Source organism: Medicago truncatula, chromosome 7 (assembly GCF_003473485.1).
Source record: "Medicago truncatula cultivar Jemalong A17 chromosome 7, MtrunA17r5.0-ANR, whole genome shotgun sequence".
In the NCBI taxonomy this organism is placed as follows: Eukaryota; Viridiplantae; Streptophyta; class Magnoliopsida; order Fabales; family Fabaceae; genus Medicago; species Medicago truncatula.
In genome coordinates this window covers 11,000,595-11,024,550 of record NC_053048.1, presented here as the reverse complement: position 1 = coordinate 11,024,550, position 23,956 = coordinate 11,000,595, and the positions used below count along the sequence as shown (strand labels likewise).

The window sequence follows — 23,956 nt, the reverse complement described above, 5'->3', positions numbered from 1 at the left end:
TTTTCCTAATTAATTCATTTTTTTTTTTAATTTTTCATAATTATCTTGAAATATTGTTCCAGAATTTAAATCAAAATCATAATCTTAGTTTTTTTTTCAAAAAATTTAATATTCTGGAAAATAATATATATTTTGCTGAAGAAAAAAAATTAAAAAAGAAAAATCTGGAAAAAAAATTATTTGAAAAAGGTTGTTTAGACTTTTTATTCCATAATTTTTATATTGAAAAGAAATCTGAACTTTTTATTTTAAAAATTCTTTTTTTTATTTTTTAAAATTTTCAAAAATTAATTTTCAGATTTTTTAATTATATTTTATTTTTTTGGGTTTTTTTTATTTTTTTAATTAAATATGATGTGTTAAATGAATTATACATGTGGCCAATGAAAAAATAATGAAAAATAAAAAAGAAATATCCACATCAGCGCCACGTAAGAGATTCTGCTGAGTCATAGGGGTCAGGGGGCAATCCTGAAGAATCTTTATTTTACAAGGACGGAATCTAAAAAAAAAAATTTACAGGGGGCAAAACCAAAAGTACTATATATTACAGGGGGGTAAAGCTCTATTAACCCTATTAAAAATTATGTCAAGTAAGCAAACTAAATGCATAAAAGAGCGCTACACTTTCATTCCAAATAGCCCAAACACACGTGAACCAAAATAAATGCATAAAAGAGCGCTACACTTTCGAACCACCTGTCAAGTAAGCAAACTAAACAAAAAGATTTGTGATCCCTATGGGGTCAACAGAAGAAAACCTCATCCAATCACGAACCATATACCTCAAAGAATAAAAAAGAGAACAAAGGAAAAACAAATGGTTTGTCGTTTCCAACTCCCCACACCCATTCACACAAAGTTCACCATCATGAGTAAAATCTAAAACCTTCAAAGGAACATATTTATGTCAACTCAAGTCTGAAACTGCGTTATGTTGATGTGCATGTGGACTAGTGAGAAAATAATACACGCCTCAGACCGAATAACCACCATCCGGATCTAACTGCCACCTCCATTGATCCTCATAATCAACCTGCAAATGCACGTATGAAAGTAAATTTTAACATTCCCCCAACCATCTCCTCCTCCTATGTGAACAACCGGCGTCGCCACTTCCAAGCCTCTCCTCCCTCACCCCACCCTAAAGCAAACATGTCAGCCACCGATGCCCACCTCCTTTCCAACAAGTGAAACAACCTCCTAAACCTCTCACACAATGGTTTCTCCCCAAGCCACCTATCCGTCCAAAAGAAAGTGTCTACACCATTACCTATTTTACGGTGCACATTACCATCAAACCAACTCCCCCTTAAAAACCATCACCATCTCGGATCCTCACTATATCCTTCCACCCACCATAGCGCATAAAACACCCGAAACCATAATCCACTTCGATTCACCAACATCCTCCAACACCATTTACCTAACACAGCCACATGAAACTCCCTCAACCGCCTAACCCCTAAACCTCCCTCCTTATTCCTCCGACATATATTATCCCAGTCAAGCCAAGATATTTTCCTAACTGCCACCCCCCCCATAAAAACGACATAAAATAGAATCGATAAAGGAAATGATACTTGGAAAACCATGGATTCCAACTCAATACCCAGTAAAAACATTATTTTCCACCATCGATTTCATCATAACATGAAAACCTTCTACAACCAACAAAAATAGAAAAGGTGAAAGAGGATCACCTTGCCTCAGTCCCATTTCCAACAGGAATTTGTCTATAGGACTACCATTAAGCAAAATTGATGTCGTAGCCGTCTAATACACTCCTTTATCCATTTTCTCTATAGAGTCACGACCATCATTTTCCTCATAACATAATCCAAATACCCCCAGTCCACCGAGTCATAAGATTTTTCAAAACCGACTTTAAACATCAGTAATTCCTTCTTCGACTTACGAGCTTCATCCACCACCTCGTTCGCTATCAGGATCCCATTTAAAATTTGTATGTTTTTCACAAAAGCTGACTGAGTATATGAAATAACACCACCAATAACCACCCACGGTCTATTTTCTAACAACTTGGCCAAAATCTTATACAACTACTCACCATAGAAATAGATCAGAAATCATTCAAGAGTTGGGGGCCATTAATCTTAGGAATTAAAACAATAAACATACAATTAATACCTTTCGACGACCTCTCATTACGGTGAAACTCTGATATGAAACACATGACATCATCTTCTCAGGCCAAAACTCCTTGATAAAACTAAAGTTCACACCATCTGGCCCCGAACTTTTAAAATTGTCACAATCCCAAACCACAGATTTTACTTCTTCCATGCTAAAAGGTTTAATCAAGTTCACCCCGTCTAAATGCGACAGAGTATGAAAATCATCCACGACTGGTCTATCAACATTGAGAGTCTTAAAATGAGCCGCAAAATGAGAGAAAACAACACTACGCACCTTTGACACTCCCTCCACCCAGTCTCCATCAACATCAATATGATTAAGATTATTACCCAGTCGACGACTTGACATAATGCCGTGAAAAAACTTGTTCGCATCTCCCTCTTTAATTAAGCCAAAGTAACCAAGATTGTAGCCAACAAATACTCGTACTGATGCGGGATAAAGAATGTAAATCACCCGTTAACTCAAGTGGCTCCTCTGTTTCACTATCTAATAAAAGGATCAATTTCCTCTTTACCGTCTAACACTGCTATTCGATCCTTAATAGAAGCAATCCTTCCGGGTAAATTCTAAATATGATTCTGATGCCACGAAAAGGATTGAAGCTTAATTTTCTTAAGAAAATGCCAGAGAGAATCCCTCTTTTGTCGAAAAACTCTTGCATTCCTTTCACGCTATATTTTAACAAGACACATATTTTTAAGATGAAATTTCTTTTTAGAGATTCCTTAAATAATTTTCTTAGAGCACTTGATTTTATAAAATATATATATATATATATATATATATATATATATATATATAACATCCCTTAAAAAACATAAAGATAATAATATAGCATGTTGCCACTTGTGGTTGTGGATAAAGGATATAGCACACCCCTTAAAAAGAAAAAGATAAAGCATGATGGCAATAAATGATGCATACCACACGTGCTTAAAATCTAGTCCTATAAAAGATCCAACAATGGGAACTAGATTCAGCACAAATAGTAGCCTTGCTCTTCCCTATACAAGTGTTACCCTTGAGACGATGGAAGAAATCAACAACACAGCAATGAACGTATCATCATCAACCAACAGCTTGTTATCTGATTTGGTAAGAAAAATCAAAAGGCAAATTCACCCTTCCTATTTTCTAAATTCACAAATGGTGGAATATAAATTAAAGAGAACAATAATTTATGACTTCACATACAAATGTTTTCTCAGATCTCGTATCAACTCAAGACATGTCCTTCTTTCTTAAAAAACTCAAGACATGTCCTTTGAGAGTAGCTTTGATTTCAGTAACTCCCTCCTAAACATTTCATAACATCAACAAGAACATTTTAAATAAATTGTTCGTAAAATATAATGTTTCAGCAACAAATTACAGTATTTGTCATCCACAAAGTCTTAAATATCTTATCTGAAGTCCAATGATGTATCAAATAATTATATATTAACCCATTTGGCGGTTTAGTCTGGTGGTGTTGGTTTGAGACCATTGAATGAGGTATTAGGTTCGATTCTCCTCGTTGCCAATTTCGATGTGTTAATTTAACTTTTCAAAAGGAAATTGATTGTATACTGGCAGATTGGCAGATAAATGCATTTTTGTTTGTAATATGATTATTTGGCATAATTGGCTTAGGCCTTTCCTTATGCATAACCCTAACTAATGCATCTCCCTTAATATCATTTTTTTTTGGAGAAACCTTGCCTCATATTTAGGCTCCTATGTATAATACTTTTACAAATATCAAGAAAATCGATATGTAATGATTTAAATGTCATGATAAAGAGTTCCGTGAGCTTAGCTCAGTTGGTAGGGACATTGCATAATTTATGCAGGGGTCATGGTTCGAACCCCAAACACCCCACTTCTCCACATTTAATTATGTGAGCTCTAGCTACTAGACCAACAAAAATAAAATTCATGTTAAAGGTATAAATTAATATAATTTAATATCGTGAATCTTCTTTAATATATAATTTTTAGGAGATATAAATTAGTAATCTAATGCCATGTTACCTAAAAACCATAAGTCATGTCCTTTGTTGCATTTCTCCATCTAGGGCAAATCCAACCAAACTTGCTCATAATGGCCAATATATTTAAAAAATTGTAAATAGTACATGCAGAATTATCATTCTTTATAAAAATAAGTTGACATCATTTCTTGTACTTACTCATTTCCAAAAGGTATGATCTACCCTTCCTATTTTTGAAATTCACAAATGGTTGATTATAAATTAATTTTTTAATACTTGAAATTTCCTTTTTTTTGCAGGAAATGAACGAATACAATTTAATTGCTGAGGAATGCAACCCAAATTTCCTTATAGATGTGGAAGAGCTTCTTTCACATGACATAGCTAACGAAATCAATGAAACTTTTTCACCAAAACTTTCTTCTGACTCATCTTTTCAGTTTCAAATGCCATGTTTTGACAACAACCCAAATTCATCCACTACAGAAATGGAAAATATGAATCACTCAACTCAAACCTCAGACGAGTCATCGAGAAAAAGGTCTCGTGGTAATCATGGTCATGATCATATCATGGCTGAGAGAAAGAGAAGAGAGAAACTCACACAGAACTTCATTGCTCTTGCAGCTCTTGTTCCTAACCTTAAAAAGGTAGAATAAGTATTTTCACTTATTACCCACTTAGCTAGCTTTTAAAATCATTTTTTAAAGTTCAAGATATGTCAGTAAATTTATTATTTAAGTAATTTTATTTTATTTGAAAAAAAACCTATTTTCTATCATTTATATAATTATTTGAAAGGAAAAAAACTAGTATATTTTCCTTTCATCGAACAAAATTTAATATTTTATGAATATTTATTATTCATTATAGTGAATATTGAGTATTTTTTTTATAAAATGTCAAAATTGTTATAATTCTTACAAATGAAAAAATCTTCTTTTTTTATGATATTATATTTTCTAGAATGAAAAATTTGACAAATTGTTCTAATTCATAAAAATAATCGTCAATCTATTGGGTTAAAAAATAAATATATCAAAACCCTTCAATTTGTAAATATAGCGTAGAAGTTCCAAGTAATTGAATAAAGAAATATGGTTGGTGTATTGAATTTTTTTACAATTGATATTGTTTTATAAGTTTATTCTTCATAAGAGATAATTAATTAATATTTTTGCAAATAATTTAATGGCATCGCATAAAAATTAAAACATAATTAGTGGTGTTGTGGTAACAAATACTTTTGACAATTCAAAGTTTAAAAGACGCCTTATAAAAATGATGAGTAAACAAATCATGAGATACAAAAATACTATATCTTGCTTACATTATTTGGTGTTACACTACTCATTAATCGATATCGTAAAAATATGTTAGGTGGACAAGTATTCTGTGTTAGTTGACGCTATTAAATACTTGAAAGAGCTTAAAAAGCGTTTGGAAGAATTGGAAGAACAAAATGAGAAAACAAAGATAGAGTCACAAGTGATTGTGACCAAACCAGGCATCTACAGTGATGACAATTCCTCTACATGTGATGAGAGCATTCATAGTGTTGTTGGTTTACCATTTCAAGTGGAAGCAAGAGTCTTAGGGAAATATATACTGATTCGGATCCAATGCCAAGAGCACAAGGGGCTTATAGTTAAAATTATGGTCGAGATTCAAAGGTTTCAACTATTTGTTGTTAATGGTAGTGTTTTACCTTTTGGAGATTCTCTCATCGACGTTACCATCATTGCTCAGGTAGAGACCATCTCTCTATGGCTATATATTTTTTTTAACAAGTGAAAATGAAATTATATTAATAACCAAATAATTAAACATTCTCCACAAAATAAGATGTTTCAAACAAAAGTTCAATACATCATATACAAATAAAAACAGAGTCAGCCAACACCAAAACAATCAAAAGGGTGCTGCCACCAGCACCCTTTAATTTTGCCACTAACATTTTTTTTATTACAATTTTATAGTTTTTGGTGCCATCACTATTGCTAATATTATAATATTGACAAATCTTTTTTCATTATTATAATTGTTATCATCTTATACGAAGTATTTTATTCTAGGTTGTTTTCCAATATAATTCCTCGATATAATGATTTTGTTGTCTTTTGATTTTGGTGTTTATTTTTGTATTATTTACGATTGTATTTTAATATTAATCTTAATTATTTTATAGATGGATGAAGGCTACAACATGAGCATAAAGGAACTTGTGAAGAACCTACGCATGGCAGTATTGAAGTTTATGTCAACATAATAACATGAGTGACAAATATTTTCCTTATTGATGTACGATTTTTGGGTGTTGAAACAAATATCTTCGTGAAGATGCAAATCTCTGTTTAGTTTTTCTTCTTAGTTAAGATAGTACTATGTTGGAAAAATAACAATAATCTTATTCTTATCGTCATTTTTTGGTAATTCAAGTTAAGAAGATGGACCTTTATTTAAACAGAAGATCACTATATATTGAGAAACCATTCACTCAAGTTTTTTTTTTTAAGAAGCTTACGGAAATATATTAAAAACCAAGGACAACTTTTCTAGCATTGGGTGTGCTAAAGTAGTTAAAAGATAAATATCTTTACATTACAAAGTTCGAACCACTACAATAACAAAAACAAAAAAAAACGTAATTAAAAAACTCAGGATAAATGATTTTGCCGCCAAAAGAGGTAGTCAAAATCAAATAACACATGATACGATTTTAACCACCAATAAGTCTGCACCTTAACCTTTTCACACAAAGCCTGAATAAGTTTACTCTTTTGTTGAAAAATCCTACCAATTCTTTCCTTCCAGATAACGCAGAGAAGTGAAATCCATAATATATTAAAAGCAAGGCGGGAAATTTTAGAGAATCCACCTAACCCATCAAATTGTAAAAGGTGATCTTGGATGTTTCAATGAAAAGTCGTCGAGATACCTAACCAGCCAGAGACCGCTAACCAAAGTTGGCCAAACATAATTCAATTAATAAAAAGATGATCTTTATCTTCCACAATACCAGAATCAGCAGAGCAAAAATTACCATAAACTGCCAAAATATGACGTCGAACCAAGTTTTCTTTATAGATGGAATCCGGTTCAACATCAACCTCCAAACAAAAATGTTAAATTTAAGAGGGATCATTTTAAGCCAAAAAACATGGTTGAACCCCACATTAAAATCGACATCTATTGAAGTTAAGTTGTCATAAGCACTTTTGACTGAAAATTGTTTGGACGAATCAAGCTTCCAAACCCAACGATCCTCCATTTCAACCTGCAAAATAATATTAGATACCCCACCCTAACAATTTCATATCAACAACAATAATTACCTTATTCTCCGCCATCTCAAAAAAGTCTTCTAAGTTTAGATTCTAAAGAAACACCATCAAGCCACGAGTCATGATGACAGTCCGTCATTCGCTATTTCTAGAGTCTTTTTATATGTATTTTGATCACAAAGTGGAGTTCACAAGGCAACTTATGCAGCAAAAGAGTAGAAAACTGAAGAAAATACAAAGAAGAGAATCGTGTCACGATTTGGTAAAAACGTGACACGATTTTAGAAGACCAAAATCAAGCTTCGACATTGAAGAAATCGTGTCACGATGGCATAATCGTGGCACGATCTGAGGAAACCCTAATTCAGAGATTTGTGATTCAAGGAGAATCGTGCCACGATTTACTTAAATCGTGCCACGATTTTAGGCGGAATTCTGTGCCTATTTAAGCTGAAGTCTATTCCAAAGACAAGGGTTACGATTTGGAGAGAGCAAAGTGCGATTTTGAGACCTAAAGACGGCTAGCAGGGCGATTTCTTCAACCTTCTATCAGTTTATGTATGTTTTAATTCCACTATTGATTATGCTATTTGTAAACTCAATTATGAGTAGCTAAATCTCTTAGAGATTAGGTTTGAGATGATTCTTTGTAACCCTAATTGAACCATGTTGCTGTGAAACTCTATTTATTGTGAATGACAATCTAGTTTTTATTCAATTCAATTGTTCTTAATGCTTTTTATATCCTGATCAAATATAAACATGATTTAGTGAGAATGAATGACTACTGACCATAGCTTTCTACTTAGACAGAATTGAATTGTTCTAATAAACAGGGTTAGTCTAGGAATGGATAATCGTTTGTTAGTGATATTAGGTTAACGTTCTTAAAACCTTCAAAGTTTATTAGACCACCTAAGGAATTAGGGGCTGTAGTTTGAGAAGAGAGTTCTAACTCAAGGGATTGATTATGACTATTTTGTTAACTATCGTGGAACTAGAGAATCATTCATAAGAATAGGTGCAGTATACCAATTAGAGGAACATAGATGATTCGAAAGACCTGATCTCATCTCTCTCTCATTCTTTCCAACTCTATCTTATTTTCTGTTATTTACTTTTTATGCAAACCAAAACTACTGCCTAGGGCAACTAAAAGAAATTTACGCATCCTAAATATTAACGTTACTGCTAAATTGAGATTAACACAGTCCTCGTGGGAACGATATTTTTACTACTTCGATAGTATTTGGTACACTTGCCAAAATATCTATCAAGTCATGCCAAAAAAAAGTAGATACCCCATTCCCCATCTTACGGGTAATATTATCTACTAACCACCCTTCGTTCAATAAACTAGTCCCCAAACGAAGTTTCTTCAAATTCTCCCACCACACTGACCTTACCCTCACTACAAAATATAACCGTCCGCCTTCCTCAACAGACCGCGTACCTAACACTTTGTACCACAGACTCTCCCTCTCCTCCAGAACCCTCCAAATCCATTTCCCAAGTAAAGATAAATTAAATTCATGTTGCCTTATAACCCCAAAACCTCCATTCTCTCTTTCCAAACACAAAGTATGTCATTTAATCCAAGACAATTTCCTAAAATCCCTACCCTCTCCCCATGAAAAATTTACTAAAAATAGAATCATGACATTTAGCCCTTCAGCAGAAATTATAAAAAGAAAATGAGAAAGGGGGTCTCCTTGATAAGCCCTTTTTTCAAATTAAACTCATTAGTTGGACTTCTGTTTACAAGAACCAAGGTTATTGCTGTTGACACACATTTTAAAATCCACTGACTCCAATGCAAAGGAAAATTCATGGGGCCAGAAGTCACATGAGTAATGTGGGATTCTTAACATTGTCACTCCCTTTAAGAGTCGACGTCCACAGCGGCTTTCCCACTATCGATGCTGACCTGATGACAAGTCCTTCCCTTTTTTGGCGGCCACACTCACCTCAGTATTCGGTGGAACATATATCCCAAAAATAATAGAAAATCATCTATCTCTCATGTATCGGTTTTCCACCGTAGCGTATATCCCGATGTATCTAAAAGGTACTCCCTCCGTCCCATTTTTCTCTCTCTTCCATTTATACATTTTTCTTAATCTGTGTGAAATGGTAAACTGACTCAATTAAATTGGGACGGAGGGAGTATAAAATAGTTATTTTTTAAATAAAATAATAAAATTTAATTGGATACTCTCCGGGTTCAAATAACTTACCTCGATAACTAAGTTTGTAGTACAAACACCTCTTTATCCTTCTGTGACAGAAGATCGTTTAGTTTGGAAGAAGGAAATAGATGGTGAATACTCGGTTAGGAGTGCATATCGTATGTGTATGCAAGAAATTTTTGATGTACCTCATTTTAAGATTTCCGGTTCTTGGGATATAATTTGGAGACTAAAAATGCCACCGCGAGTTAAAAACTTTATTTGGAGAATTTGTAGGAATTGTATTCCAACTCGAATGCGACTCCAAGATAAAGGGGTTAATTGTGATATTGTTTGTTCATTGTGTAACTCGGAAAAAGAGGATACTCTTCACCTCTTTTTTCATTGCCCAAGTAGCTGTTTTGTTTGGAGTATGACAGCAAAACAATTGTTTTTAAAATTCTGCAGGTGTTGGCAGCCGAAGATGCAGCATCCTTTTGTTGCATTCATTGGAGGATTTGGAAGCAAAGGAACAATAAGGTGTGGAATAAGGTTACAGATGCAAACACCTTTGTTCTATCTCGCGCGAAAGACAACTTGCATGAGTGGAAATTGGTTAGAAATCTGCAACAAATGGATTTTGTGTCTCGGCAACAACATGGTAATATTTGTTGGACAAAATCAAATGCAGGTAGATATAAATGCAATATTGATGCATCCTTTTCGAAGCACCTAAACAAGGTTGGATTAGGTATGTGTATTAGAGATGAACATGGTACTTTTGTTCTTGCCAAAACTGATTGGTTTAGTCCCATATGTGAAGTTCATATTGGAGAAGCTCTTGAGTTGATTTCAACACTAGAGTGGGTGCATGAGCTCAACTTGGGACCTATTGACTTTGAGATGGATGCGAAGAGAGTGGTGGATAGTTTTTTATTTTCTCGACATGATGTTACCGAATTTGGTATCATCATTATCCAAAATTGTAAAACTCTCCTTAGACATTATTATGAATACTCGACTGTTGAGTTTGTACGGAGACTGTACGAAGACAAACAAATGAGGTTGTTCATAAATTAGTTAAGACGGTCTTATTGTCAACTAGTCTCGAGGTTCTATTTAAAATCCTAGATTGTATTGAAAATACTTTCATTAATGAAATGTTATAAGTTTGTTTTCCCTATAAAAAAAAAGGCTTAATTGCACTTTTGGACCCCTAACTTTCCAAAAGTTGCGGTTACAGACCCTTAACTAAAATAAATACAAAACAAACCCTTATGTTTCCATTTTGTAGCAGTTTTGAACCCCCAGTGGATTTTTGACCTGGTCGTTGCTGACGTGGCACTCACATCCCATTAGTGAGGTGCCACGTGGATTTTTTTTTTTCCTTTTTAAAATTCATCATGTTTTTTTTAAATTGGACAAAATTAAAAAAAATAAATAAAAAGGGAAATAGAAAGTCAGGTCACGTGACCTGCTTCCACAAAATTGAAAACTTAGAAACTTAGGTTTTGTTAATTTCAGACCCCTTTCATCTTCTCACCATTCTTCTTCTCCATCGTACCGAAATTAGGGTTTAAAAACCCCCAATTTCCCAAATCTGCAAATCGATTAAAAACACCATCTTCTCCAATCGCCGTCCCTGTTCATCCTTCTCATTCGATTTCCTCCTCAAAATCCTCATTCTTCTCAAATCGTTGTCCTTTCTTTCTTCTCAATTCGATTTCTTCTCAAATGGTTGAATATTCATCTTCATCGGTTAGTGGGTCAACATTGAATCACAGAACCAAGTTGGTTTGTTATTGTGGTGTTGATTCACCATTGGTGACTTCTTGGACTGATGAGAATCCAGGGAGGAGGTTTCACGGCTGTGGGAGGTATTTTGTGGGAAGAAAATGCAATTTTTTTAGGTGGTATGATCCTGAGGTACCTGATAGGCAGAAGAAAATAATTCGAGCACTGTTGAGGAAGAATGATGAATTGAAGAAGAAGGAAAGAAGTTTTGTAATTGTCATAGTTGTGTTAGGAATGATGTTGTTCATGTCTGGCCTTTTAGCTCTAGGATTAGCTATGAAACTAGGTTGATTATTGTAAGAAGCTGAATGATGTTGAATGTTTGTAACCATTGAAAATGTTTGTGGTTATGAAAATGTTTGTAAGCATGTGGCAGAAGAATGTTTGTAACCATTGATTTTGGCAAGTTAATGAAAATGTTTGTAACCATTGAACTTTGAACATATGTAAGATAATGTTGTGAAAATATGATATGGATGACAGAGTAGAACACAAAAAAAAGTCTGATATTATGTTGCAAAATAGCATATCCAAAAGTAGACTTAAGTTACAACCAACCATGTTTGAATACTAAATAGGTTGCAAAGTAACACAACTTAAACTAATTTGTTCCAAAATAACACATGGCATCAAGTTTCAATACTTAACTATTACAACAGAAAATATAATTCCAACAAAAGAGTACTTAAATTGCATTACAAATAGGTGGCACTACTTATTGTTTACTGACTGCTGTGTTCCAATTGGCTCCATTTCTTCAGACTTTCTCTTCATACCAATCTTCCTGCACTTCTTAGGCACCATGAGTATGTTTTCCCCCACTATTTGTGGCTTCACAATTGGCACAGAGTTGCTTGCAAGTGGCACAGAGTTGCTTGCAGTTGGCACAGAGTTGCTTGCAAGTGACACAATGTTGGTTGCAGCAGGTGGTGGTACAGTGGTGCTAGGTGGTGGTAAAGTGGTGCTTGCAGCTGGTGGTGCAGTTGTGTTTCCAGGTGATGCTTCTGTTGTGGTTGAAGCTGTTGGTGTAGTTGTGGGTGTGGTTCCATATGATTTCCCAGCCTTTTTGCTTGGTCCTTTCTTGTTAGCTGGCCCTTTCTTCTTGGGTGCAGGTGGTGCTTGAGGTTGCCGAACAGTTGGATTGGTCTGGAATATGCATAAAACAAGTTAAATACATATGACTTATTGCATATTTAACACAGTAATAAAACACATTACAGTTTGTACCTGATTCTCCCCTGGTGCAAGCATCCTATCACCAAGTTGTTTATCATAGCATGTCCTAGCATTATGACCAACCACACCACACCTTCCACACTTGAGACTGTGTTGGTTTCTTTTGGGCACAGATTTACTATTGCTACTACTACCAGCACCAGATTGAGAATGTTTCACCTTCTCATCATTACCTTTTTTCCTTTGTTTTTTGGGCCTACCTGGTGCCCTTCTAACATATGGAGGCAAGATGGGTGGAAGGTCAACTTGTGGCCATAATTTTGGTCCATTAGAAGGCAGTATGAGGTTGTTGTAAGTATCCAAAAAAGTAGATTTCCTATATAAAGTAAAAGTATATGCTCAAGTTAAATTGTAAGCCTTTTCTCAAGTGTTTATAAACTAAAACAAAGCAAAGTAAAAGCTATAGTAAATGTACTAACCTGTACCAATGAGCCACATAGTCATCTGGATTTTTCTTATTATACCATATGCAAGCAATTGCATGTGGACAAGGTATGCCAGACAGATCCCATTTCCTGCAGGCACATGTATTTTCTCCAAGATTCACAGCATATGAGTCAGTGCCATTATAAACAGTAAATCTAGCATAGTCCCTATCTCCACACCAATTTGGAGACCATCCCTCAGCTTCCTTCTTACAATTATCCAACAACTTGTTAATCATAGGACAAATTTCACCATCATACCTCAACATATAATCTCTATGTTTTACTATCCTATCTGTGATATACATTTTTAGCCCATCAACAAGAGATATAACAGCATACTCTCTTATATCAACTATTGCACTATTAAATGCCTCGCACATATTGTTTACTTGTAGATCACAACAAGTATAAGTACTAAACCCAGCCCTTGACCAACTACCTACAGAATGCTCACTCATCTCCTTCCAAGCAGCTTCATTAATGTTCTTCAAATTCTCCATTGCCTTGTTAAATTCAATCATTGTAGTACACCTAGCAGCTTTCCACATTGCCTCCTTCAAATGCTCACCTGGATGTCTCTTCTTAAAGTTCCCATACAGATGCTTAACACACAATCTGTGCTCATGAGCATCAGGAATTGATGCAATTGTGTTCACAAGTCCCTTCAAATTAAGACATAAATAAATTAGAAGACAATTATAGTTAACTTAATATTAAATTTGTCAAATAAACAACAATTGCATACCTTTTGCTGGTCTGATATGAAAGACCATTTTTTATTAGAAATGCCATTCAAATCACCTAATAACAGTTCAAGAAACCAGTCCCATGAATCCTTTGTCTCAGCTTCCACTACTGCAAATGCAATTGGTAACATTTGATTGTTGCCATCTTTCCCAATTGCTGCTAATAAGTGTCCTCCATCTCTTCCTTTCAAAAAACACTCATCTAGACCAATTAATGGTCTGCAAGTAGTTGCAAATGCCCTCTTGCAAGCATAAAAACAAACATATATTCTCTCAAAAACAGGCCCAGCATCACTATCTTTACACTTAATCAAAACACTGCTTCCAGGATTGCTCCTCAACAATTCCTCAGCATAGTTTCTCAGATGCGAATATTGCTCATCTATGGCACCATGGATAAGTTCTAAAGCCTTCTTCTTAGCCCTATATAACTGATAGCTACTTAACATCACCCCCCACCTTTCTTTACAAGCGTCCTTCAATTTCTTTATCCTCATATGAGGTGTGAGTTTCAGGAGTGGTATCAACTTCTTAGCCAACAAAGTGGTCCTAATCAATCTAGTTCTCCCACCGTAATGACACTTATGATCAGGGTTATAAGTAATTAAAATAAAGTATGTTTTAGGTGGAGCCTTGCTAAACCTCATGTAAAATGGACAACCCTCATCACACTTAACCACAACTCTGTTCCTCTCACTTTTCTGAACATAAATATTTTTCCTTTGTTGCAAAGCAAATTCTCTAACAGATGTCCTAATTAGTTCAGAAGATGAGAATACTTGCCCTTTCAAAAATTTAATTTCATCAGACAACTTGAACTTATGTAATTTTGGCTTACCAGGTCCAGTATCCTCATCAGAAGAGCAGATGCTATCTAAATCAGATGAATCTCCATTCTCATCATCAAAATCTTCAAGTCTTGTTGCATCAGAATTCTTTGATCTTTCAGAAGCCCCCAAAGATGGAACATATGAAGTAACCACAGGTGCAGGATTTATTAGTTGGTCAGGCAACACATCTGTCCAGTCAAAGCCCTCATCATAGTCACTATCATTCAGAGACACCCCATCAACACTATCACTTTCAAGTTCATCACCTTCAGCTGCTACAAACTCAGGATCTGCTCCACTATCAGATTCAAAAGGGGAATATGAATGCTCCTCATCCTCATATCTTGCATCAAGCTCAGTTACATCAAGATGTTCCAAGTAAAAAGTCACACTCTTCTCATCTTTATACTCACTTATGAACCTTACCACATCCCTAAGGGTTTTAATTGCTTTAAGACCATCTTTGAGCTGTCCACCAACCACAACATACCAGACAGTATAGTTCCCCTTTACACCTAACTCTCTCACCAGCTTATCCAAGTTAATTAGGTTAACTTCACCTAAGGCCCACGTGCCCCCATACTCATAGGTATCACCCCTTTTGTATTCCAACTCAGGATCCCCACTAAAGTAACCATTGTATCTAAACCTTATCTTTAGTGACTTCAGTGGGTGGTCCTCAGTAGCCCTGCAAGGAATATAATATTAGCTAAGTTAAAAAAAGCCCTTAAATAACATTATTATTGTATTCAATAGACTCACCAACCTTATCAAAATCAGTAGTATAAGTGCAATAGTATGTGTACAAAGTATTTCTACAAAGTATAAAGTATGCCTACACAGTATGTGCAATCAGTAGTACAATATTATATGCAGCAGACATCACACAACAACCAAAAAGAGAACCCTATATTCAAGTAAAGACAAAAACGAATCTTACTTTAAGGCATTCTTCTCAGGAATCTTCTTCTCTTGTCGAGGACTAGAGCTTTCACCAGCTTTCACCAAGCCTTTATCGACCCACTTCATCTTCTCCAAAAATAGTAACACAAACCCTAGAACCGGAACTCGAATTGCTTACAGAAACTTAACCGAAATTACGAACTCAAACAACCGAAGAAGAATCGATCGTTCTGAAAACAGAGAAACAAAGCGGACAATCGATCATTTTCGGTACGATGGAGAAGAAGAATGGTGAGAAGATGAAAGGGGTATGAAATTAACAAAACCTAAGTTTCTAAGTTTCAATTTTGTGGAAGCAGGTCACGTGACCTGACTTTCTATTTCCCTTTTTATTTTTTTTTTAATTTTGTCCAATTTAAAAAAAACATGATGAATTTTAAAAAGGAAAAAAAAAAAAATCCACGTGGCACCTCACTAATGGGATGTGAGTGCCACGTCAGCAACGACCAGGTCAAAAATCCACTGGGGGTTCAAAACTGCTACAAAATGGAAACATAAGGGTTTGTTTTGTATTTATTTTAGTTAAGAGTCTGTAACCGCAACTTTTGGAAAGTTAGGGGTCCAAAAGTGCAATTAAGCCAAAAAAAAAAAACTAAGTTTGTAGTAGTTGTAGCACCCTGCAATGGATGTTGCCGGTGCCGGAAGTTCAACAAACTACAATCGTTTGCAAGAACTAAAGTCCTTCGATGAATCCAAAGCCGGCGTTAAAGGTCTTTATGACTCCGGCATCACCAAACTACCGCAAATCTTCATCATACCGCCGGAACATCTTGACGCCGGCGACCCAGTTTCCGGCAAACCAACTCCAGCCCAGTTCATGATTCCTGTAATCGACCTTAAAGAAATCTCCGGCAGTCATGCCGGCATTGTCGCCGGAGTCCGGCAGGCAGCAGAATCTTTGGGGTTTTTTCAAGTGGTGAATCATGGAATACCAGTGAAACTGTTGGAGGAGATGCTGACGGCAGCGCGTGAGTTCCACGAGCAGCCACAAGTGTTGAAGGCTGAGTATTTCAGCAGGGAAGCTATGAGGAAGGTGAAGTATGTGAGCAACTTTAATTTGTATCAGTCAAAGTTTGCTAATTGGAGGGATACACTATTTTGTCTGATGGCTCCTCAATCTCTTGATCCACAAGAATTGCCTCCTCTATGCAGGTATGAAGCATGTACACTTCTCTAATTAGGTGTGTTCCAGTGTCGCGGACACCCATTGTGTCCGACATTGAATTATCTCATGTCCTTAAATTATTATCGGCGTCGATGTGTCAATGTCCGTGTCGTGTCAGGTGTTCTATCGATGGTTCATATATGTTGACTTTTAAGATTTTGGAATTTTTTTATATATAAGCATCCGTACACTCATTTTTCATTTCATAAGCATGTGAATAATTGAGATTATTTGATAAATATCAATACACATGATTTATGCAAGCTTCAGTTCTTGCAAGTTGATATGAAGGGTAGTCTTTGAGGTGTAACATAGTTGTGATTTGTTCCTCTACATGGATGTCTTTTTATATCATTTTTTACATAATGAGTATACAAATGAGGGTTGAGTCTACCAGAATGCGTTAGACTCTGACAATGTGGCAAACTAAAGTTCGAATCCCGCCTGGGAAATGTGCCTACATTTAAGTACCCGACAATACCTCAAATAAGATTACATCTGGTGGAGGGAACCTATGGAAAACCAAAAAATATATGCTGATACATATGTAAATTCACTTTTTGAAAAGCAATCCTTCAATGTGCGTAGATCCTCGAAGGGATCAGTCTCCACCGTTGTGCGAGGAGGATACCATAAACCAACTAAAAAAATGCAATTGTTTTCTAACCTTAAATCTCTTTGTTTGTGTTTGTTTTTTTTGTGTTTGCTGCTTTGGTGATGTATTTTAATTTGTAGGGATGTAACAATGGAATACTCTAGGCAAGTTCATGTATTGGGGAGGCTTTTATTTGAACTATTATCAGAAGGACTTGGACTCAAGGCTGACCATTTTGAAGGCATGGATTGTGCAAAAGGACACTTCATTCTTAGTCACTATTATCCACCATGTCCTGAGCCTCAACTCACTATGGGCACTACTCGACACTCTGATCCTGATTTCCTTACCATTCTGCTTCAAGATCACATTGGTGGCCTCCAAGTTCTTAGTCCTCATGGGTGGGTTGAAGTTTCTCCTGTTCCTGGATCTTTGGTAGTAAACATTGGAGATCTGCTGCAAGTAAGTACATTATTTTTTCTGACTACTCCGTCTTGAGCTGGAAAAACTTACTACCTCTGCTTCTTTGGCAATGTTCATATATTTTAAGAAAAGTAGGTAGGATATTTCATGTCCATTTTGTGTATTAATTTTCTAAAATTACCCTATTACATATGGATGTGTGTAACTGTGACTTCTCATCTCCCAAGCACTTAGTAAGTATTAATAAGGGGTATGTTTTTAAAAAAATAAATATGTGTAGTAAAATTGATCATGCAGAACTCTTCCCATGCATCCCTGGGTGTTTCAGTATTTGCATGACTGCAAATTTTGTTGCTTGAATGAACAAATATTTGGCTGAAAGTGGATTTTTGTTTTGTTTCAATACTGCAGTTAATATCCAATGGCAGATTTAAAAGTGTGCAGCATCGTGTGTTGGCAAACCATAATAAATCCGCTAGAGTATCAGTGGCATGCTTTTTTACTCACCATCTCCTAGAGTATCCAACAACAAGAATGTATGGCCCCATCAAGGAACTACTGTCTGAAGATAACCCTGCCGTTTATAGGGAAACATCACTAAAAGATTTCATTGCTTGCTATAATAACAAGGGACTCGATGGGAATTCTACTCTTTCCCATTTTATGTTACAACAGTAAATGTGGAAGCTCTGTAAGTCTGATTATTTATAGATCTTTCTCAACCACTTCTTAATTTATTACTCCCTCCTTTCCATATCTTTAATGGTTTTAGAGTTTTATTTCTAAACCGATTGGTGTTTACAAACTCTTATAATTAGTCATGGTTTTCCAACTATCTCATTAGATATAATTAAGATGACTCATTTTTATGATAATGTTTATAGCGGAGTATAATTAAAAAATAAATAAGATTTTGGTAAAAATATACATCAATTAAATAGGTTTTGAATCCGTGCGCAAAAGCATTAAACCAGTAATGATTTGAAATGTAAGGAGTATAAAAGACAAAGATCATGCATCTGGTGAAACTGAGATCAACCAGTCCTAGACCGTAGACGGAATGGACATGAAATAATGCTATACTTTGAAATACAGTACTTTTTTATATATCACAAATCTGACTCAAACTTTTGGCTCCCAATTTCAAATATGTTTTCTGGTGTTTCTTTGATTTCATGTCAATTCATGCTCAGAAGATAAAAAAGTTCCAAATTCACCTGTTTAATCTACTATTGAATATTTTATTGAAGTTGTTATCATTCAAAATATGATAGCTATATTTTTAGACATCCCAACGAGAATATCGTGTTTTTAACTCTATTGCTAGAAGGGATAATGGCATTGTGACATTCCCTTTATTTGACGAAGTATCAACCTTTCCCAAAGTTAAATCGTTGAATGCTAATTTTTCTAACTTTACCATGACAGGGTCCACAAATTTCAGTGGTTGTTCTTTGTCAAATTGCATCTTTCACCTGCAGATTCAAGTCTGTATGCATATTGCTGACAGGAAAATTCTCTTGTAATCTGCACCACAACCCCTCAATTTCTAAAGCATGAGGGTTAAATGAATCTGAGATTTTCTGTTTGTATGTAAAATTGTAAATGGTATACATGATTTGAGTTGGAATAATACTTCGTGCATTATCATTTGAATTTTTATTATTGAAATTCAAATGTTGAGTAGTTGAGAAAATTAATTAAATTGATGGAAGAGCTGAACATTGAAATGTCATTCACGTTTGATTACGCCTGCAGAACCCATCTATATGTATAATATATATTAAGCTTGAAGCAAGAATTATAGTGTCAACACTATTTTTTCGTCACATCAACAAATATGTAGGATCATTATTGGATCGATGCCCCGAATTCCTCAGGCTCTAGCTGTGAACATTGAAAAACTATTACAAGCAGCTAAAACATGCATAGCTCTATCAGATTTATGTGTCTAGTCACCATACACATAGATGTGAATTTGTTGCATTACAGGATGAGCGACTCGATGATATAAAGTAAATATCTGGCCAAAAACTGGAATCTTTGGAACCTTGCAATCAGATATAATCAAAAAATGTTGACAGATGCTGAGTATAAGCAATGTCTTCGATACAAGGCACTTCGTAAAGCTTCTGCAACTGTTGCTCATACTCGTAATCCGACAACTTGTTTCTCTCATTCATCATCTGTTGGATCTTAGATCAAGATGCTTTCAATCACACAACTGGTAATACACATCATGTCAATTTAATTTCTTATCATAGAAGCTATGTATATAAGATTGCTACTTTGTATGAAGTCAGTATATATATTGATAAATAGTAGATATGTTTTTTTCCATGACATTTCTGGTTGGAGATTTTGTTTGAGAAAACTGTTATGGTTATAAATTATATTACTTCAAGTTTTCAATTAGTTTGTTTGGTAGAGTATAATGAGAGGCAGAAGAAAAAAAACATGTGATTAAAACATATGAGTAAAACATGTGAGTAAAACATAAACACCCTATAAAACCTTCCAAAACACATTAAAACATTTCGGATTTCAGAATCCGAACATGACGCGTGAGAAACTCATGGTGGGAAAAGTAATTGTCTTCCCTTACTATATAATACAATTTACAGATTACTACTGATTGGATTTTCCATCATAGTATTTTCTTTTACTAAACATTGTATTCTAGGAACTTTTTGTGAAGTAGTTGCTTGAGTAACACTTGATAGGGATAGGCTTTACAAATTTAAAGTCTTAAAATGTCTTCAAGAAGTCTAATTCATTTTGTAAACACCAATCATTGTACAAATTATTAGATAGACAAACTATTGGACTTCAAAACAAGAAATTTTGATCACTATGTATTTTACTCATTTAACTGATTACTCATTTCACATACTGCTTTCTAGTGCTCCAACCAGAGGTTTGGAAGAGCTTTCACTCACCAAAACCTGTTGTTCCTCATTTGGTAATTCCTCCACTAATCTTGATAGCTTCTCAACAATTTCCCTTGCACTAGGCCTCAAACAACAATCTTCCTCCACACAAGCTCTTGCAATATTAGCCACTTCCAAAGCTGCATCAAATGAGAAATTCTCACCTAATGCACTGTCTATCCACTCACTTAATAACTCATTCACATTATTTTCTGACATCAAAATTGTCTTTATTTTGTCACTAAGCCAAACACTTCCTTCACCTTTACCACAGCTTGATCCACTTATAGGTGTTTGACCAGATAAAACTTCTAACAAAACCACACCAAAAGCAAATATATCAATGCTTGTTGAAACTATACCTTGGTGAACATATTCAGGTGCTAAGTAACCAATACTCCAAGAAGCATAGTTAGTTGAATAAAATTGAGGATCCTCAGTTTCATTCTCAACAAAACTTGCCATACCAAAATTACCTAACTTAGCACCGAATTCTTCATCTAAAAAGATGTTCCTACTCTTCACATTTCTATGCACATAACTTGGTATCATTACATGGTGCATGTAATCCAAAGCACTTGCAACATCAAGACAAATCTTAAGCCTTTGATTCCAATTCAAGAAACAGTAGCAAGACGAAATGAATTGATTCTTGATGGCCAAGCCACCATGAAGCCAATCTTTCAATGAACCATTTTTAGCATACTCAAAAACCAAAAATGACTCTGAATCTGACCCTTCTGAAATACTTGTTCCAAAAAGGCTAATTATGTTAGGATGATGATGAATTGCATCATGAAAAAGACCAAAGTCTAATTTTGACACCATCTCAGTTTTTATTCTTTTGATTGCCATGTTCTTACCATTTAAACAGCCATGAAAAACTGACCCTTCAATGTGACAATTTGAACTGAAATCCTCTGTTGCTTTTCTCAAATCATCAATTGTGTATGTCTCCAATAACATCTTACGTGGCGTCGCGTCAATGATTTTACTATCAAGTGTGTCTTGTGACCCTTCAAATGAAACTTTCTTATCACTAGTTGTTCTCACACTTTGATTTAGATATTGTAACTCCATATCTCTTTCTTTGCATGCATTTTCTTCCACCTTCCTCTGTTTAAACCAGATAAAGCAAAAAGATACTAATAAAGCAAAGAAAATTCCAATTGCAATACCAATTAGACCAATATACAATTCACTCTTTCTCATTGTTGACTTCTTGTGTTGACTATTTATTGGAATATTGTTGGTTTTTGGAAAATTTGTATTGGGTTGTTTTGGCTTAGCTAAAGGATCAAGGAAAGGTTTACCATTCAATGGAATTAGAATAGATGTAAAAGGTTCTAAGCTTCTTTCTTCTGATGAAATGTTATTGGCAATAACAATAGCTTCCTTTGTAATATTGAACTTTAAGGCCAAATTTGAAACTGTATTATTTTCAATTATAGGATAAGAAAGAAGAAATTTCGGTTTTGGTATAACAAAAGAAGAAAAAGGGCAAGCACATTTCAAAGGGATAATCAATTTGAGTTTAGCATCAAGGTTCCAAGGTGACAAACCAAGGTTATTCTCTTTAATAGCCTTGCATGTTGTTAAACCTTCAAGTGATTTAAAAATGTCATAAAAACTCTCACCTTTGATAGTAGTTTTTGTTAACTCAGCTTGAAAATCACCCTTTTTGCATTTGCAATCAATTGGTATCAGAAGAGGTTGATTCTGTGGAAGAAACTCAGTTTCTAAAGAGAAACCATTGGTTTCTGCTATGACAAACCTGTTGAGTCCTAAGTATAGGGTAAGATTTGAAAGAGAGTAGTAGTGAGAGTTTGTGAAAAAGAGTGCAAATGTTTCACAATGATGATTATGTGACTCATTTTCATTGCAATGGTAGCTAGAACCATGTGATGAAGAGAGAAAGAGCCAAAGGAAAAAGACCAAAGCTCTCATGTGGAATGTAATCATCATTTCTACTATGCCCATAACCACTCAACTAGCTCTAACATGGACTGTCCTATTAAAATAGAACCCTTTTTCTCTCTTTCTATCTTGGAGACTGAATATTTTTGGATCAATACAAAAACTATGTGAAAGATAAAAGAATTTTCTTCAATTTTGAGACAGGACTATTGGGAATTACAAAGTTTATTTTGCATATTTCGACTCTTATTACAGCTGTTTAGGTAACCATTTGGACTGGCCATGTGTATACAGCTCCCCTCTTCAACTGGTTCACTTGCAAGGGAGTGAGTATAGGCACCACTCTTATAAACTTATATATGTGAAGAAGATAACTATTTGATCAGAAATGCTACTTGGACCTAGGTTTTAAATTGCACATCACATCATGTGACGCATCCGTAGCAATGAGGTGTCCGAGGGTCGAACTCTGGTCCTTGCATATTATAATGTATTGTCCTTATTAATTGAGTTAAGCTTACAGGGACAATTTTATCTCTTTTTTAATCACAACAACAATTGCAAGTAGTGTATTTTTACGAGAAATACTTAGTCAGAAACACAAATGAAAAATATTTAGTCACACATTTAAATGGAAAAATTAAAAAAAAATTGAATGCCGTGATTAAATTTTTTTTTCATTTATTTTTTATTTATTTATGTGTATATCTAAATATTTTTTATTTTTATTTGTGTCTAAGTAAGACTTACTCGTATATCTATACCGTAGTAAACTTTTTAATTTTTATGGTGAAATAACATCCACTCTTATTTTATGAAACGCATGATATAGCGTTGATGTGATGCCATTACATTACATCATAGGATTGATTTATTTATGTACATGCACACATATAATTTTAAAACAATGCATAGCCTTTTAAAGAAACCTTGCTGAGAGATAATCAAGTAGTACTTCAGATTTAATTGTCAAATCTGATAGAAAATTGTTGACACATTTCATAAGACTGAGAAACACGAGTAAAATATATTTTTGCCCCTTCGGCAGTTAACTGCTCCCTCGGCAGTTAACTGCCGAGGAATTCAAAAATTGGTTGCAACTGCCGAGAATTATGCTCCATCAAATGAAACAGCCACCTGCTCCTCCTACACACTATTTCATCATCAACGTTTATACCACTTCCATTCAAACCCCAAATCCAATATTTTTTCATATCAAATCTTGATCCAAAATCATTCAAGCATCAAGCATAGGAGGTATCAACACACTTTTGACGTAAAAAAGCAGGTATTGAATTGTTACTTTCATGTGCAAGAAAATGTTAAACAAAGGTGCGTCTT

At 34.8% G+C, this 23,956-nt stretch overlaps 5 protein-coding genes across 6 annotated transcripts; 2 read left to right on the top strand and 3 right to left on the bottom strand.

The window, feature by feature from the left end:
• Window positions 1-1,802: 1,802 nt before the first annotated feature.
• Window positions 1,803-2,508, bottom strand: LOC112418139 (uncharacterized). Its single transcript, XM_024774404.1, has 2 exons — window positions 2,152-2,508; window positions 1,803-2,063 (listed from the first exon to the last, which is right to left on the bottom strand). The coding sequence occupies exons 1-2, from the start codon at window positions 2,506-2,508 to the stop codon at window positions 1,803-1,805; spliced, it is 618 nt and encodes a 205-aa protein (XP_024630172.1).
• A 641-nt stretch (window positions 2,509-3,149) lies between these two features.
• LOC25480733 (transcription factor bHLH25) lies at window positions 3,150-6,558 on the top strand. Of its 2 annotated transcripts, none has more exons than XM_013586798.3 (4): window positions 3,150-3,258; window positions 4,436-4,786; window positions 5,517-5,885; window positions 6,325-6,558. In XM_013586798.3, the coding sequence occupies exons 1-4, from the start codon at window positions 3,193-3,195 to the stop codon at window positions 6,403-6,405; spliced, it is 867 nt and encodes a 288-aa protein (XP_013442252.2). In that variant the 5' UTR covers window positions 3,150-3,192; the 3' UTR covers window positions 6,406-6,558. The 2 variants fall into 2 exon arrangements, with proteins under 2 accessions (XP_013442252.2, XP_039683419.1); XM_039827485.1 differs by lacking the exon at window positions 3,150-3,258 and adding an exon at window positions 3,275-4,347.
• Window positions 6,559-11,950: 5,392 nt separating this feature from the next.
• On the bottom strand, window positions 11,951-15,651 carry LOC120576957 (uncharacterized). Its single transcript, XM_039827830.1, has 5 exons — window positions 15,563-15,651; window positions 13,792-15,310; window positions 13,038-13,708; window positions 12,610-12,934; window positions 11,951-12,528 (listed from the first exon to the last, which is right to left on the bottom strand). Exons 1-5 carry the CDS (start codon window positions 15,649-15,651, stop codon window positions 12,094-12,096), a joined length of 3,039 nt encoding a protein of 1,012 aa, XP_039683764.1. The 3' UTR covers window positions 11,951-12,093.
• A 502-nt stretch (window positions 15,652-16,153) lies between these two features.
• LOC25497878 (1-aminocyclopropane-1-carboxylate oxidase homolog 1) lies at window positions 16,154-19,507 on the top strand. The gene is made up of 4 exons (XM_013592602.3): window positions 16,154-16,737; window positions 17,486-17,807; window positions 18,180-18,459; window positions 19,197-19,507. Exons 1-3 carry the CDS (start codon window positions 16,208-16,210, stop codon window positions 18,444-18,446), a joined length of 1,119 nt encoding a protein of 372 aa, XP_013448056.1. The 5' UTR covers window positions 16,154-16,207; the 3' UTR covers window positions 18,447-18,459; window positions 19,197-19,507.
• An 837-nt stretch (window positions 19,508-20,344) lies between these two features.
• LOC25497877 (protein LYK2) lies at window positions 20,345-23,044 on the bottom strand. Its single transcript, XM_013592601.3, has one exon. The coding sequence runs from the start codon at window positions 22,676-22,678 to the stop codon at window positions 20,654-20,656; it is 2,025 nt and encodes a 674-aa protein (XP_013448055.2). The 5' UTR covers window positions 22,679-23,044; the 3' UTR covers window positions 20,345-20,653.
• Between the last annotated feature and the right edge of the window lie 912 nt (window positions 23,045-23,956).

What these genes read in the sequence shown, in the direction of transcription:
- LOC112418139 (XM_024774404.1), bottom strand. Translation starts at nt 2,508, where the DNA reads ATGTCAAGTCGTCGACTGGGTAATAATCTTAATCATATTGATGTTGAT. An exon ending in TAATGAGAGGTCGTCGAAAG is followed by an intron (nt 2,064 to 2,151) that starts GTATTAATTGTA and finishes TATGGTGAGTAG; the next exon opens with TTGTATAAGATTTTGGCCAA.
- LOC25480733 (XM_013586798.3), top strand. Translation starts at nt 3,193, where the DNA reads ATGGAAGAAATCAACAACACAGCAATGAACGTATCATCATCAACCAAC. An exon ending in TTGTTCCTAACCTTAAAAAG is followed by an intron (nt 4,787 to 5,516) that starts GTAGAATAAGTA and finishes AAAATATGTTAG; the next exon opens with GTGGACAAGTATTCTGTGTT. An exon ending in ACGTTACCATCATTGCTCAG is followed by an intron (nt 5,886 to 6,324) that starts GTAGAGACCATC and finishes ATTATTTTATAG; the next exon opens with ATGGATGAAGGCTACAACAT.
- LOC120576957 (XM_039827830.1), bottom strand. Translation starts at nt 15,651, where the DNA reads ATGAAGTGGGTCGATAAAGGCTTGGTGAAAGCTGGTGAAAGCTCTAGT. An exon ending in CCTGAGAAGAATGCCTTAAA is followed by an intron (nt 15,311 to 15,562) that starts GTAAGATTCGTT and finishes TATTCCTTGCAG; the next exon opens with GGCTACTGAGGACCACCCAC. An exon ending in TCATATCAGACCAGCAAAAG is followed by an intron (nt 13,709 to 13,791) that starts GTATGCAATTGT and finishes CTTAATTTGAAG; the next exon opens with GGACTTGTGAACACAATTGC.
- LOC25497878 (XM_013592602.3), top strand. Translation starts at nt 16,208, where the DNA reads ATGGATGTTGCCGGTGCCGGAAGTTCAACAAACTACAATCGTTTGCAA. An exon ending in GAATTGCCTCCTCTATGCAG is followed by an intron (nt 16,738 to 17,485) that starts GTATGAAGCATG and finishes TTTAATTTGTAG; the next exon opens with GGATGTAACAATGGAATACT. An exon ending in ACATTGGAGATCTGCTGCAA is followed by an intron (nt 17,808 to 18,179) that starts GTAAGTACATTA and finishes TCAATACTGCAG; the next exon opens with TTAATATCCAATGGCAGATT.
- LOC25497877 (XM_013592601.3), bottom strand. Translation starts at nt 22,678, where the DNA reads ATGGGCATAGTAGAAATGATGATTACATTCCACATGAGAGCTTTGGTC.